The sequence below is a fragment of the Lycorma delicatula genome, chromosome 2 (genome assembly GCF_047948215.1).
Source record: "Lycorma delicatula isolate Av1 chromosome 2, ASM4794821v1, whole genome shotgun sequence".
Classification (NCBI taxonomy): domain Eukaryota; kingdom Metazoa; phylum Arthropoda; class Insecta; order Hemiptera; family Fulgoridae; genus Lycorma; species Lycorma delicatula.
The window spans coordinates 26,386,234-26,400,446 of record NC_134456.1 but is presented as its reverse complement, the minus strand read 5'-3'; the positions used below and the strand labels follow the sequence as shown (position 1 = coordinate 26,400,446).

The following is a 14,213-nucleotide window of genomic DNA, read 5'->3' as shown; positions in this document are numbered from 1 at the left end:
TCTTTGTCAAAACATGCGTGACAAAACTCACCAGTATGAGTTCGTATATGAACCTTCCTTATATTTGAAGTAGTAAATGATCTATCACACCCACTGACTGGACAAAGAAATGGTCTCTCTCCTACAAACAAACCATTAAAAATACAACAAAAAATTTTCATAAATATTAATTACTACACAAAAAAAAAGCATTAAGTCTGGTTTCACACAGTATTTGTGAAGGTTTGACACATATATGTAAATCTACATTATGGCTACCTACTCATGCCACATCATAAGAAACAGTGCAATACGTAAGTATCATTTTTGGTTGGAACAATAAAGTCAGATATTTTGTTCATTAATCAAGATACTTCAAAAGTACTGTACACTGTACAGTGGTCAGTTTAGTTTATACAGTTAGCTTTTTAGTGCAGTATATGTCAAAAAAGAGCAAAACTCAGGATAGTTTTATTCATGTTTTCATGTAATAATTATAATAATTTAATAATATTGAAAATATTACAATAAAATAAAATGTTATTGAAAACATGAAAATGTTGTAATAATAAGTAATATTAATATTGAAAGAAAATTTGCATTAAAACAGATGTAATTAACAAGTCATTGTTGTAAATGAACTTAATACCAAGTTTGTCTTTTACTATTAATTAAGTGAATACATTGATCTGTGCTGCACAAGTTAATTTTTTTTTATCATTATCTTATTCACTGTAGCAGGTAATGTGAATCATATTTATATTAACTTAGAAATGGCTGATATGCATTTAATTATGGTTTTACATGTTGCAACACCATTGAGTCAAGATGGCTGTATCAAGAACACTTTTCAATAAAGTTCTACACACAATGTTTTCTTCCATTCATAGATGGCTCAAAGAAACAGGAAACTTAAAATCTGAAAAACTGGTAAATCAGGATGACCACATTCAATATAAACACCTGAATTCAAGGAGGGTGTGTTAGATTAAATATTTATCCATCCTGAAAAAAGTACTAGAGAGCTTGCCTTGGATTTCAATGTTAACAATACAACAGTTTGGAAGGTTTTGCATGAGCAGCAACTCCATGCCTTCACTATCAGTAAGTACAAGCTACTTTACCTCGAAATTATACTCACTGTGTTCGGCTATGCCAAATTTACAAGATCGGCCATTCTTAACACCCACAACATGCAAACGTGATCAAGTAAAAACCCTCATGCCATTTCAGAAAAACATCACTAATATATGTTTTATGTAAATGTTGTGTTCTGTTGTGTTGTGTAAAGGTTGTGTTCTGGGTAACCACTTATTTGTCAGTTTTTTACCTGAAACGCTCAATGGTGAAAAACATTTACATTTTTCGACAACTGATCTACTTTTACTCAAAGATTTGCCACTAATACACAACAAAATGTGGTTCATGCTGGATGGGGCTCTGGCTCATTACAGATTACAAGTTCGAGATCACCTAAGTAAAGTACATTCAAACAGATGGATTAATCGAGAAGGCCCAGTAGCATGACCTGCAAAGTCTCCTCCTGATCTCAATCCTTTTGACTTTTTCCCCAACAGGAAGTCTTACTCTTTAAGATTTTGGGGATTATCGTCCCCACAACCCTAGCCTCTGCAGTTTTCCTTCCCATTACAAATCAAGCTGCTGAACATTTCACATCATACACATACACCAGACCACAAACACTACACAAATTACAACATATATCCCTACACAGCTATACAACATCTTACACTGTCTCTTCTTGTACTTACACTCAATGGTGTTGTGACACCTTATGAAATGCAACCATAACTAAAGGTGAAAACTACTGTGCTGATAGGTGAATGGTTCTACTTAGTGAGTATCAAATGATGTCCTCTGGGCACCTGGGCATACAACCCAGTATACAACTACAACTACATACAACTGCATAAAACTACATACAACCCAGTTGTATGTAGCTCTAGCTAGAGTACCCACACGCTCTGCTGGAGTGGTCCGTACATCAGCAGTAGTCGTGGGAATCATATGTCAGTCCCAATTAATAATCCTTTGGCAGTTGTTGGTTCACTTGAAAAAACCAACAAACAACTCAGGAGTTTGAAAAGATTTTGGCCAATGTTGTAAGTCGAAGATTTATCAAGAGATGTAACAGAGTGTGAAGTTATTTAATATCCATTTCCTTGTAGTGAATTGTAACCAAGAAGGTAAATCTTTGGCAAAGGTTTCTCCTTTCCTAATAAACAAGTGTGTTGTAGCAGCTTGTGGCTCTTCCAAGTCTATTAAAAAAATTAAGAGCGGTGCCTGTTAATCGAGGTAAATAATGATGAACAAAGTCGGAAACTCTTAGCCCTTAGATCCATAGGGAAAGACAAGGTAATAATGAAACCACACAAAACACTAAATTCCAGCAAAAGAGTAATCTTTTGTCATGACTTTGCTAATAATGAAATATCAGAGATCTCAGAAGAGCTGTCACCGCAGTCTATCACTTCTGTGTAGTGGATTGTGAGGAAAGAGAATGGTGTTAATGTACCAATATCCTCACTAATTCTAACCTTTTCTATTTCAATCATTACTGACTGTACAAAATTTTTATTACCTTTCAGTTAATGTGCAACCATATATACCAAACCTCAGACGCTGCTTCAGTGTCAGAATTTTGGTCATAAAAAATTGGTTGCACATAGGAACAAGTTTGTGTGTGTTGAGGCTGAACAGGACACAATAACATCACATGCACCAAGGCAGAAAAATGTTTAAATTGTAAAGATCCATACTCAGCAAGGTCTCGAGAAGCCCATTTAAAAGAAGAAAAAGCCATTTTGAAAACCTGTATTGAGCAAAGGGCGCTTTCCTTTGGCATGTTGAGAATACAGGATATCACTGAGTATGAAAAATCCTGTACAACCTGGTATTAGTTTCATACAGGTTGTCCATAGAAAAAGAGGAGGAATGCGTATCATGTAAAGAACTAACCAAATTGGTAGAAGCTTTGTCAAAACAAGTAAAGCCTTTCACGGCTGTTATTACAACATTGAGTACTGGCAAGAAGGTGACTTCTGCTAGAAAAACTGATAGTAGTTTATCTATATCCACTTGAGTTGTTACATCAACAAACAAAGTTCCTGCTGCACCAGTTACGCAGCAAACAACCAAGATCCCTGTGAAGGGATCTATTACATCACTGCCTGGTACAGCATCTCTGTCCTCCCAGGCTTCCAAGTCCCTTCCACCATCTCGAGGTTTCTATGAGGATATGGTTGCAGATGAAGTGCCAGAAGAAGCAAAGTAGTTCTTAAAGGCCAAAAAATCCAAAAAGAAGAACCGAATAGTATTTGATAAATAATCTGCACTCAGAGTTTTTATATATAATAGAAAAAAGTATTTCCTATGACTACGAATATTATTCAGTCTCTTTTCTCACCATGAGGATATTGACATCCTAATAAAGGAAGAAGGTCCTTTACAACTGTGTCTACAGGAGGCTCGCCTTCATCAACAGGATGATGTATCCTTTCACAGTTACCTCCAGGATATTGCATTATGATGTCTTTTGTCTATTTACAATAAAATATTCTCTGACCAAGTGTTTCCAGATTCTTGATCAGAAGCATTGGTGATTACCATACTGAAACCTGATAAATTACGCCCCTCAAAGTTATTGTCCTACATTCTTGACCAGTACCCTGTACAAGTTGATGGAATGAATGTTAAACCATCATCTAGTGCGGTACCTTGAGAGAAACACCCTAATTGCTCCTGAAAATTGTGGTTTGCACTGAGGTAGATCAGCTATCGATCATGTAGTTGTCTTGGAATTTGTTATTCAAAATGCCTTCCTACTTTGCCAGTACCTGGTTAATGTATTTTTTGATATACAAAAGGCATATGACATGGCATGGAAAAGAGGAATCCTAAATAACACTGCATGGAGTATATGAGGAAATCTCTTCAAATTTGCTACCTACAATGCAAAATATAAATAATCCAAAAAAAATCAACTCCCACCTCTTAAAAATGGAATACATGTATTTTTGTTGTTCTATCTGCACCATTCACTCAGTGTTCACGTCTAAGATATCAAAATAAACATTTCCCAATTTAAATGCCTTTCAGTTTTTTTTTCCTATAGTTAATATCCCCATCAAATTGTAAAGACAGTGACTATCAAGTTATTTTCATATTCAAGAATATACAAAATAAATAAAAAGATCTAAGAGTAGAAAAAAGCGAAGAGAATCAAAACTGAGGGAATTCAGTGAACAAGAAATGTCAGGAAATTTACTGAATTTGTTTTACTAAGGTATGTGCATGTTTTGAATTATAAATTCACAACTATGCAATGGTATACGCTCTCATAGGCTTGTAATTTGGATGAATTCACGATTTAGATACAAGCCCAGTTATAAATCAGATTCAGTAGCCTATGCTGTCCTGCAATCCTTCTCCACTTCTCATAATAATTTTGTGATCTTTGAAAATTGTAATTTCTCCTTAAAAAATTATATGCAGTTTATTGTTTGTTAGTTCCACGTCAGAACAGTAAAAAAGCATATATAAATACACAATTATTAAATGAAATTGTGAACAGAGAAGGGTTTTTTTTCTGTAAGCATGTAAAAAGATTATTAGTATTACCAACCTGTGTGTGTGCGTGTATGTTTTTGCAGATCGCCAGATGTTTTAAAACTTTTATTACATTCAGGTTCCTTGCAATGATAAGGTTTTTCACCAGTATGAGTTCGGACATGAGCCTTGCGCCCATAATCTGTAGCAAATGCCTTCGTACAACCTTTTTCAGTACAAAGATAAGGTCTAGTACCAGTGTGAGATCTTTCATGAACCTAAAATAAAAAGCATATAATAAAATATGTTAAAATACAGTAATTTTCATCATTTTAGAAAATAAATTTTGACCACCCCCATGGGAAAGTAAAAAAAAAAAAAAATAATATGAAAAAAATTACAATATTTATAATTTATAAATAATATAATATTTTGAACACTTTATAAAATACATTTTAAAAAAATTCTATAGCATATATTTAGTAAATGCCTTTATGGTGTTTAAAATCAATCAGAAATTAGATGCCACAATAAAAATGCATTTAACATTTTAAATCCCAATAAACTGACTACTATTTATGTAAATTACATTAATTTATTTAACACTCTAACAATTGTTTATCACACTTCTTAATCAAGACAAGAAAATAAATAAGCAAAGAATAGCTAAACTTTAATAATTACTTAAATTATTTCCTAAAAATTACTTCTTTGTTTTATAGTTCATAATTACAAGACTAATGAACAATATCAAATTAAATCTATCAATAACAAGTAAAAAAAAATCTGCTTATTCTTTTTTAGAATATTAGATATTAAAACAGTAATTAAATATTAAAAATATGATTGAATGTGAAGTATATAACCAGTCATTCTATTTCTAGCATTATGGACACAGTCCAAAAGAAAACAAATTTCCTTTCAACCTCTACTGACAAACATAACTCAGTATGTACAAAAATCTTTAGATCCAGACATGCTACATGTTGCAACATTAAGTGTTCAGAGAAATTACTAATAATCAGAACTACTTAGCACATGACTGGAATTTCAAAACCAGCAAGATCAAAGTTTACTTCTGATAGATATGAAGAAATTAAGATCAACTGGAGTAAAGTTTAACCCCTCATCTAAAATTAGCCTCAAATTCGAAAAAAAAAATTATTATTTTACCAGAAAACTGAAATGTTTAATATGTTTTATGAATATGACGCTTAAGAGAACTGTAAAGCAACAGATCTCATACAATGGTTTACATGATACAACCTTCAAATAACAGCTAACACATTTGAAAATCATATTACTTCAATTTCAATGAGAGAATTTATATGACAAAACAAAATGCAGTTATTGTAAAACTATTTTGTGTTTATATTTTTTATCTAATAATAACTTCAAATAGCTGAACAGCGTCAGAAGGTAGCATTTTTTTTTTTTGTGTCTTGCAAGGAAATACTCTTATATCATTACGGAAGGAAACTGACCCAGGAAACTTTATAAATTCATTGTAAATTTTTTCCAGTCTTTACAGCCCACAAGTTACTTAGTTATTAATAAATTCAATGATCCAGTCTTACAATATATTTTAAAACAAATGTGCTTAATACTTCCTTAAGAAAACCTATAACAGAACTTACATAACAACATCAGGATTCCTGCCATACATCATGTAAGCAGCACTGAATGTGTGAAACAACCAAATTATTACTCAAAGCTGCTTAATTTATCTAAACAAAATGGCAGAAAGCACATTTAGAAGAAAGTTTCTACCAATGGAAAACTCTGCCAGGGAGCTGTTTACAATTTAGTATCCAATATGTAATCACAAGCTTTCAGAACAGATTTACTTTCATAGTTGTTCTTAGCTTCATTCTATATAACACTAACAATGAATCAAGATTTTTAATGTCAAACCTTCAGATGGTGCATAGTCGAATATAGTCTGCCACAATCAGGATAAAGACATCTGAAACTAGTTTTTGAGCTTTTTTTCTCATCAACTTGAAGATTGCCCTCCACCTCCACTGCTTCTGTGCTGACAGTTTCCTCTTCTAACAAACCACGAGTTAATGTAATATATGCTGTTGATCCATCTTCCATTTTAACCATATGGCAACCATCTGCAAATACATTTTATGATAAAAAAATAATAATTTATGTATATATATATATATATATATATATATATAAAACCGAAACTTAACCACCAAAACACAGTAATCAAATAAGTAAACTTACCAAACACCAGCAATCGATTTTTGGGGATCCCACATCAATAGTTGGTATTCAATTCAATAATTACATCAAAACCAATTATTTTTAAAAATTTATATTTTAGAATTGCCTAAACTATCACATTGTTTTATAATCCTGAAACTTTGTTATGGAAAAACTAGCAACTGACTACCCATACTGGTCCAGCATAGACAGCAGAGTTATGTATTTGTTTTAGTGGTTAAGTTAAGTGGTTGAGTTAAGTTAAGTTTAGTGGATTTTAGGGTTAAGTTTCTCAGTTAATATTGAATTTAATTACCACAATGGTCAATATTATGTTGATCAATTATTTGAATTTAAAAAAAATTATATATGTATTTAATATTATATGACATATAAACAACCAAAATGCAGTAATTATACAAGATAAACTTACCATATTAATTTCCAATACCTGATTTGCACAGTATCCTCCATCTTCAGTTGGTATTAAATAATGGAATAGTTTTTATCTTTAAAACATAGTATTTTCCTTTGTTCTATTGTTGTTATTGGCAACTGTAAGATTGTATTTTTATTATGTCATTAATGAAATCATAATCCTCAAATGGGGTTTGGTGGTTCATCACTTATATTTTTGTTTATATTTATATGAAATATTTCTCTAACATAATCTTGTTTTTTCATTATCAAAACTCTCCAAAATCTCTATCAATTATGTTTTCCATCTGTAATACGATGTTTGCATTCTAACAGATGGTCAGCTATATTAAACATTTATATGTATAACAAAAATATATCAGAAAAACCAGACTAAAAATTATAAAAGATAATTATAAAAATAAATCGCATTTACCTGTAAAATATATTATACTTAAATTAACAAAATATTAACACAAAAAAGAGAAAAAAATCACCTATATATTTCTTAAAAATAATATAAATTTCATATAAAAGAGGGAAAGAGAATTTCAGATAAAAGAAATAAACTTTCATACAAAATTTCATATAAAAGCAATATATAAAATACATTATACAAAATACAGAAGAAGTTAATAATAAATTTGAATTTTGTGACATACATAAATTTAAATGTTTTTTATATGCAAGATCTGTTAAGAAAATAACCAAACTGTATTTTTTAAATCTTTATTATTAATTTTACATATTATTGGTCCTTGTTCCCTTTAAAGTACTTCCCCCCCCCCCCCTATTCACATACTTTTCCCAGCGATGTTTCCACTTCGCAAAACAGTCCTGGATAGCTTCACTTGAAATGACCTTTAAGGTCTGTGATGAATTTGGTTTAATGTCATCAAAAGTCTCAAAACAGCGTCCTTTCATCAGAGATTTTAATTTTGGAAATAAGAAAAATTGTAAACAGCCAGGTCTGGCGAGTAGGGAGGCTGAGGGAGGACAGTCATCTGATTTTTGGCACAAAACTGATGAATTGACAAAGCGGACACACTGTCATGGTGAAGGAACCATAAGTTGTCTCATCACAACTCTGATCTCTTTTTGTCAATTTTTCTCATATAACCATTGTAAAACGCCTTAGTAGTACATACGGTTTACTGTTTCATCTTGAAGCAGTTAATTCAAAATTAACAATTCCATTAAAATAAAAAAGAAACAGAGAGCATCACTTTGACATTGGATCGAGACTAACATGCTTTCTTGAAGTGTGGAGATCCTTTGCTAATCCATTGTGATGACTGAACTTTTGTTTCAATATCATAGCCATAAACCCACCTTTAGTCTCCCGTTATGATCCTTTGCATTAATCAACTTGTTCAAGAAGTTGCCAAATGTCCACTCAATGTTTTTTCTGTTCTTCAGTCATCAAACAAGGTACAAACTTTGCTGCAACTCGATGCATGTCCAATTTTTCAGTCAAAATGCCATGGCATGATCCAACTGAGATGCTAAACTCTTCTGCAAGTTCTTTGACAGTCAATTGTCGATGTGCACACACCAGATTGTTGATTTTCTGAATGCGAGGGTCATCTGCAGTTGACTGACGAACACGTTTATATCGTGAAAACCATTTGTAACATTGCATATGACCAAGAGCATCATCTCAGTAAGCTTGTCTCAAGAGTTGAAATGTTTCTGTGAAAGTGTTCCCCAGTTTCATGCAAAGTTTACATTGTATAGTTGCTCCTGAAAATCGCACATTACAAAAATCACTACTAACACTTAAACATGTTACATTCAAGTAACAATAACACAAAAACTAAATGATATATCAACAATCCAAGAACATGCGGTTACAGAGAAGGTTATGTGGAAAAACACTGTAGCCTACAGCATGTCACCAAATATCTTCGTTGGCACGTAATTAAAAATGTTTGGTTTTTTCTGAACACGTGTGTATGTGCATGTGTGTGTGCATCTATTATATATAGACACTTACACATATTTCAACATTTTCAAACTTCACAAATTACAAAAACAATTTATTTTTAAATAATTATAGAATTAAATAGCAACTGAGATCTGGGATCCTGCAAAAACTGATTCTTGGAATTAACATGGTATGGTAAGTTTAACTAATTCTATTTACTGTTCTGGTAGTTATATATATCATTCATTAAGAGGTTTTTAGAGCACTTTAGTAATTATTTAAAGATGTAGTATAATAAATTTTCAAACGTAACAGATCACCTGATAAAGAATAAGCACACAATTTCTGTTATAGACAATAATTTGGAAATAGTAGAAATAAATAAAAAAACAAAGAAACTGATATTCTTGAAAGATATTAAATCAGTAAATTTAAAAATTAATAATAGACAAAAGCAGAATACGATGGTTCGTTGTATAAATTGCTACTACTGTCATTATAATATGATATTTCAATAGGAATTATCACTCATTGTCATGCCATGGTATGGGAAAGAGATTTGATGTTAATGACTAAGCACTATGTGCAGATGTATTTTGTGTGATTTTTAATTTTAACTGCTGATGATGAAGTAATCACTTTGAAATTACTACAGTTGCTAAGTAACTTCACTAAAGCCAGTCCCAAGTCCACGTTGAAAAACGAGGAGGGTGAATGGCTGGTTTTTATGAGTCTTGGGGGATGCACTGATGTCAAATATCAATGATATTCAGCTCCTTAATGATCAATAAATACCAAGAAATGATCAAGTTGAGATTCTATCTCTACAAAACCGCAAATCCTACCCCTGCAGTGAATGGGTGAGGGTGAGTTTCCAGCTCCTTAAAATGGAACCTCTCGGCTAAGGGAAGGAAATCTCTAACAGAAAAAATCCTGGTCCACCAGGTTCAGGGTTGATAACAACAGCCATCTTTTTATTTTCTATATTGAAAAAACCAGCCATTTTTTTTTTTATTGAAAACAATTTCAATATTACAAAGCACTTAGTAATCACCTCAGAAACTGGACTGAATAAAAAGGATATAAAAATATAGAATAAACACTTATGATTTAGATCATGGAATATTAGAACGCTGAATTCTCCAGGAGCAATCACTAAGCAGTAACTCTGCAATTATAGAATGGATGTGATGGCACTTCAGAAGATCAGGTGGGATGAAGAGGGCACACATAAGGGTAAATACTACACCATCTTTCAGAGTGGAACAGGATCAAGAAAAAAACAGTTTGTAACAGGAATACACAGTTAAAAACAGCTTAACTCAGAATATTATCAAATGTAAGTCAATTAATGAAAAATTAGACTACATCAGGATAATGGGAATGTTCAGTAATATAGATATATTACTGAATATACCTCTACCTATTCTTTCAACACACACCCCAATTGAAGACAGGGAGGTGGATGATAAGGACATATTCTACAAGACTGCCGATTAAGCCTACAGTAGGATACCACAGTATGATATGAAGATGGTTGTAGGTGATGGAAATGTAAAAACAGATAGGAACCAGACTAATGAAGAATGTGGGAAGTACAGCCTGCATGAGAACACAAACACAATAGCCTAACATTGGTGGATTTTGCAAAGGCAAAGGCAAAGTTAGGTCAGTAATGAGCACTATGTTCTTGCACAAAACTATTCATTTACGACTTAGAAGGCCCCTGATAGAAGTTATGTAAATCAAATTAATCACAAATTAGTGGACATGCAAGTGGAATAGAGGATGTCAAAGTAATAAGAGGGTAGAGGTGGGCAGTGACCATTACATAGTGTTGATTAAACTGAAACAGAGGAAAAGCAGGTTGATTACTTAAAGAGATGGAATGAAAAAGTACAATACAGACTTTAAATTACTGAGAAGTGAGAAGAGGAGGAGGAAATATGAACTACAGCTTAAAAATATGGAATGATCAACAAGAGGAGATGGATGTGGAGAGGCACTGAAAAAGTTTAATGGATGATATATTAGAAGCTGCTGAGTGTCACTTAAAAGTGACTGAGACTCAGAAACAGAAAAAGGTGTGGTTCAATGAGAAATGTGGGGAAGCAGTTAAGAAAAGGAAGGAAATCAAGTAGATAGAGTTGGCAAATAAGGGTTAGAAGAATTAAAAGTAATAAATGAAAAAAAAAAATAATTTATAAATGAATAGGTGGATAAAACAGAAGAGAATAGGAACAAGAATAACAGTCACATCTTTTATAGAGCTGTAATATTCTTTATGAAAGGCTATATACCGCGAATAGGGATCACGGAGAACAAGAGGCACAAGCTGGTGATTGATGAGGGGTGGACCTCAACTTATGGAGAAATTAGTTCCAGGAGCTACTCAGTAATCCTGTGCAAGAAGAAAAAAAGGATAGAAGAATGATATTTGAGGGACCTCAACCTCTAGTAGAAGAACCAATAAGAAGACATAGTGGTGAACTTAAAAGGATTCAAAATAACAAGGCACCAGGAACTGATAAATAAGAGCAGAATTACAAAAATATGGCAGTGTAGATCTGTACATAGGATGATTTTCAAGGCGTGGAGGGAAGAGAATGTGCCCCAAAAGTGAAGAAAATCTATAATATGCCAAATACACAAGAAAGGAAAGAAGTCAGAAAGCAGGAATTACAGAGGAATATCACTAATGGGAATTAATGGATTTGCAGTTCATATAAGGTGTTCTCTGAACTGCTGTTGCAGAAATAGCTCCCTTACATTAAATAAACCTAGTACATCAGGCAAGTTTCCATGCAAACAGGTCTACAGTGGATCAGAAAATTGTGCTCAGATAGATGATTGAGAAAATCTGGGAATATAATAAGAAGACCTGCTATGTGTTTGTGTATTTCATGAAAACATACAACAGTGTAGATACAGGAAAGCTTTTTGAGATTATGGAGAAAGCAGGAATATCAAATAAGTTAATTGTAGTCTTGTCAGATTGTGAATTAATGGAAGGATGGGAAAGAAACAGACTGTTTTTGAGATGGAAACTGGAGTCAAGCTCTAGTTTGGGATTGTATTTCTCCCACCCTCTTTAATCTGACACTGGAAAAGGCAATAAGGAAGGCTGTGGGAACAAGTACAGGGGTGTGTACTGGTGTGATAGAGAGGATTTCAGCATTTATAGATGATGTGGTGATTATGGGAGAGGGTGAGGAGGAGACTGAGAAGTTAGTTGGAATCCTGATGGGGAAGGCACGAAAAGTTGAACTGCAGGTTTATCTGAAGAAGTTAGAGTAAATTGTGAGAGCTAGGGGAGAAGGAGGTACTGATGATTCTGTTAAGCTTCAGAACATGACAATAAAGAAAATACAATCTTTCAAATAATTGGGAAGCATAGTTAATTGGAATAATAACAGGGAGGAAGAGATATGGGAATGTATTAAGAGTGCTTACAGATTTTTTTTATATATTAGGTAAAGTTTTGAACTCTAGGTTACTATCAAGGACTAATAAACTTAAATGTTCAAGACAACTGTTCGACCAGTTTTGGTGTGTGGGGCAGAGATGTGGACTCTGAGCATGCCTTGGGGGGAGTGCAAGAAGGTGGTAACTTCAGGAGGAGGAAAAATTCAGAGATAAGAGGAATGTATAGTGAAATGGATGTGATGGTGGTAATAAAGATCAGAAGGATACAATGGCTCGGGCATGTACTACGACGTAGAGAAGACACCATTAGAGAAGTTTATAAAGGAAATCCCATGGTACACGTCCTTTGGGAAGACCTAAATTCTGGTGAGGAGATGGAGTTGGAAGAGATGATGGAATGTTGAGTACAGATGTTAGTATGGCTGATAACAGACAATGAACTGACTTCAATTCAAATGGCTGGATAGGTAAGTTAAGGTAAGGTACAGTTGGTAAGTGTCTCTTACTTTTAATGTACTGTATTTGGTGGTTTTTATTTTTATAATTTTATAACTGCTTATTATTAATCAATACGTGGAAGAAAAATATTTGAAAAACTGTATGTACATATATATATATATATGTGTATATGTGTATATATATATATATATATATATATATATATATATATATATACACATATACACAGGTGTATCACAAAGTTCTCCCGGGCCTTTCATAACCTATTCTACTCATGAAAATAATGGAAAAAGTACATACAAACATATGTCCTAAAATGCTTTGTTTGTGAGTCAGACTAATGAAAAATTTTGCTCGGATTTCAGCTACCCTGGTGAAATGAGGTCATGCTGAATTTTTTAGGACTTAATTAAGGGACAGAATTAGTGATTTCTTATGGTTTTTGACTTGAAAAATTGAACAAAATAGATTCCAGAATCGTAGATGCAGTAGTTTTTGAGAAATCTGGGATGAAAACCAATAAATTGGAGTAAAAAAGATAGTTTTTATGTCTGAAATACAATAGCTTTGTTAAATGGGTAATAACCACATAAACTTTTAAACAAAACTTGTAGAGAATTTAATTCTGAAAAAATGGTATAAGATGGTTTAACAAAACAAAGAAAAGTTAGAAATATTCATATTTTATTTAGAAACTGTACACTAGACCAAAGTGTATTATTATAAAGGTGTTTTAAAAAGGATGCAACCCCTTTGTTTGATGATGGGAATTTATCACAAAAATATTAATGTTAATAAAATACTTTATGTTAATACTTTACTTAATTTTATGTGTATGTAATAGTCTTTCTTGAAATGCGTTAGGACTTTCAGTACTCCATATTTGGCAATTTTAGCTGTTAATATAACATCCAAGTGAAACCATGCCTCATCAGTGAAATAAACAAAATGCAAAAGTTTAATACCATTGTCATTAACAAGAGAAAGAAACCAAAAATGCAGTAAATTTTTTCTGTGGTCTACTTCTTTCAGCTCTTGAATAATACCAATGCGATAAGCACGCAATTGTAATTTTTTAGCAGTCCTGAAAGATGTAGATAGTGAAAACTCAACCTGTGAAGATAACTTCCTGAGCTATTTTCTGGGTGAGGGAGTCAAATGTTCTTTCACATCCTCCAGAACTTCTACTGTTAAGTGATGGTCGACCTGTGCTTTTCCA

General features: G+C 32.8%; 1 protein-coding gene across 5 annotated transcripts in view; it reads right to left on the bottom strand.

Moving 5' to 3' along the window:
* Positions 1–14,213, bottom strand: part of LOC142320582 (uncharacterized) — a 39,941-nt gene that overhangs the window by 10,513 nt on the left and 15,215 nt on the right. For all 5 annotated transcript variants that reach the window (XM_075358539.1, XM_075358541.1, XM_075358542.1 and 2 more), the window contains exons 5-7: positions 6,463–6,668; positions 4,625–4,826; positions 32–121 (exon numbers count right to left, since the gene is read on the bottom strand). In XM_075358539.1, the coding sequence (XP_075214654.1) occupies positions 32–121; positions 4,625–4,826; positions 6,463–6,668 (498 nt within the window). The remainder of the gene's footprint in view (positions 1–31; positions 122–4,624; positions 4,827–6,462; positions 6,669–14,213) is intronic.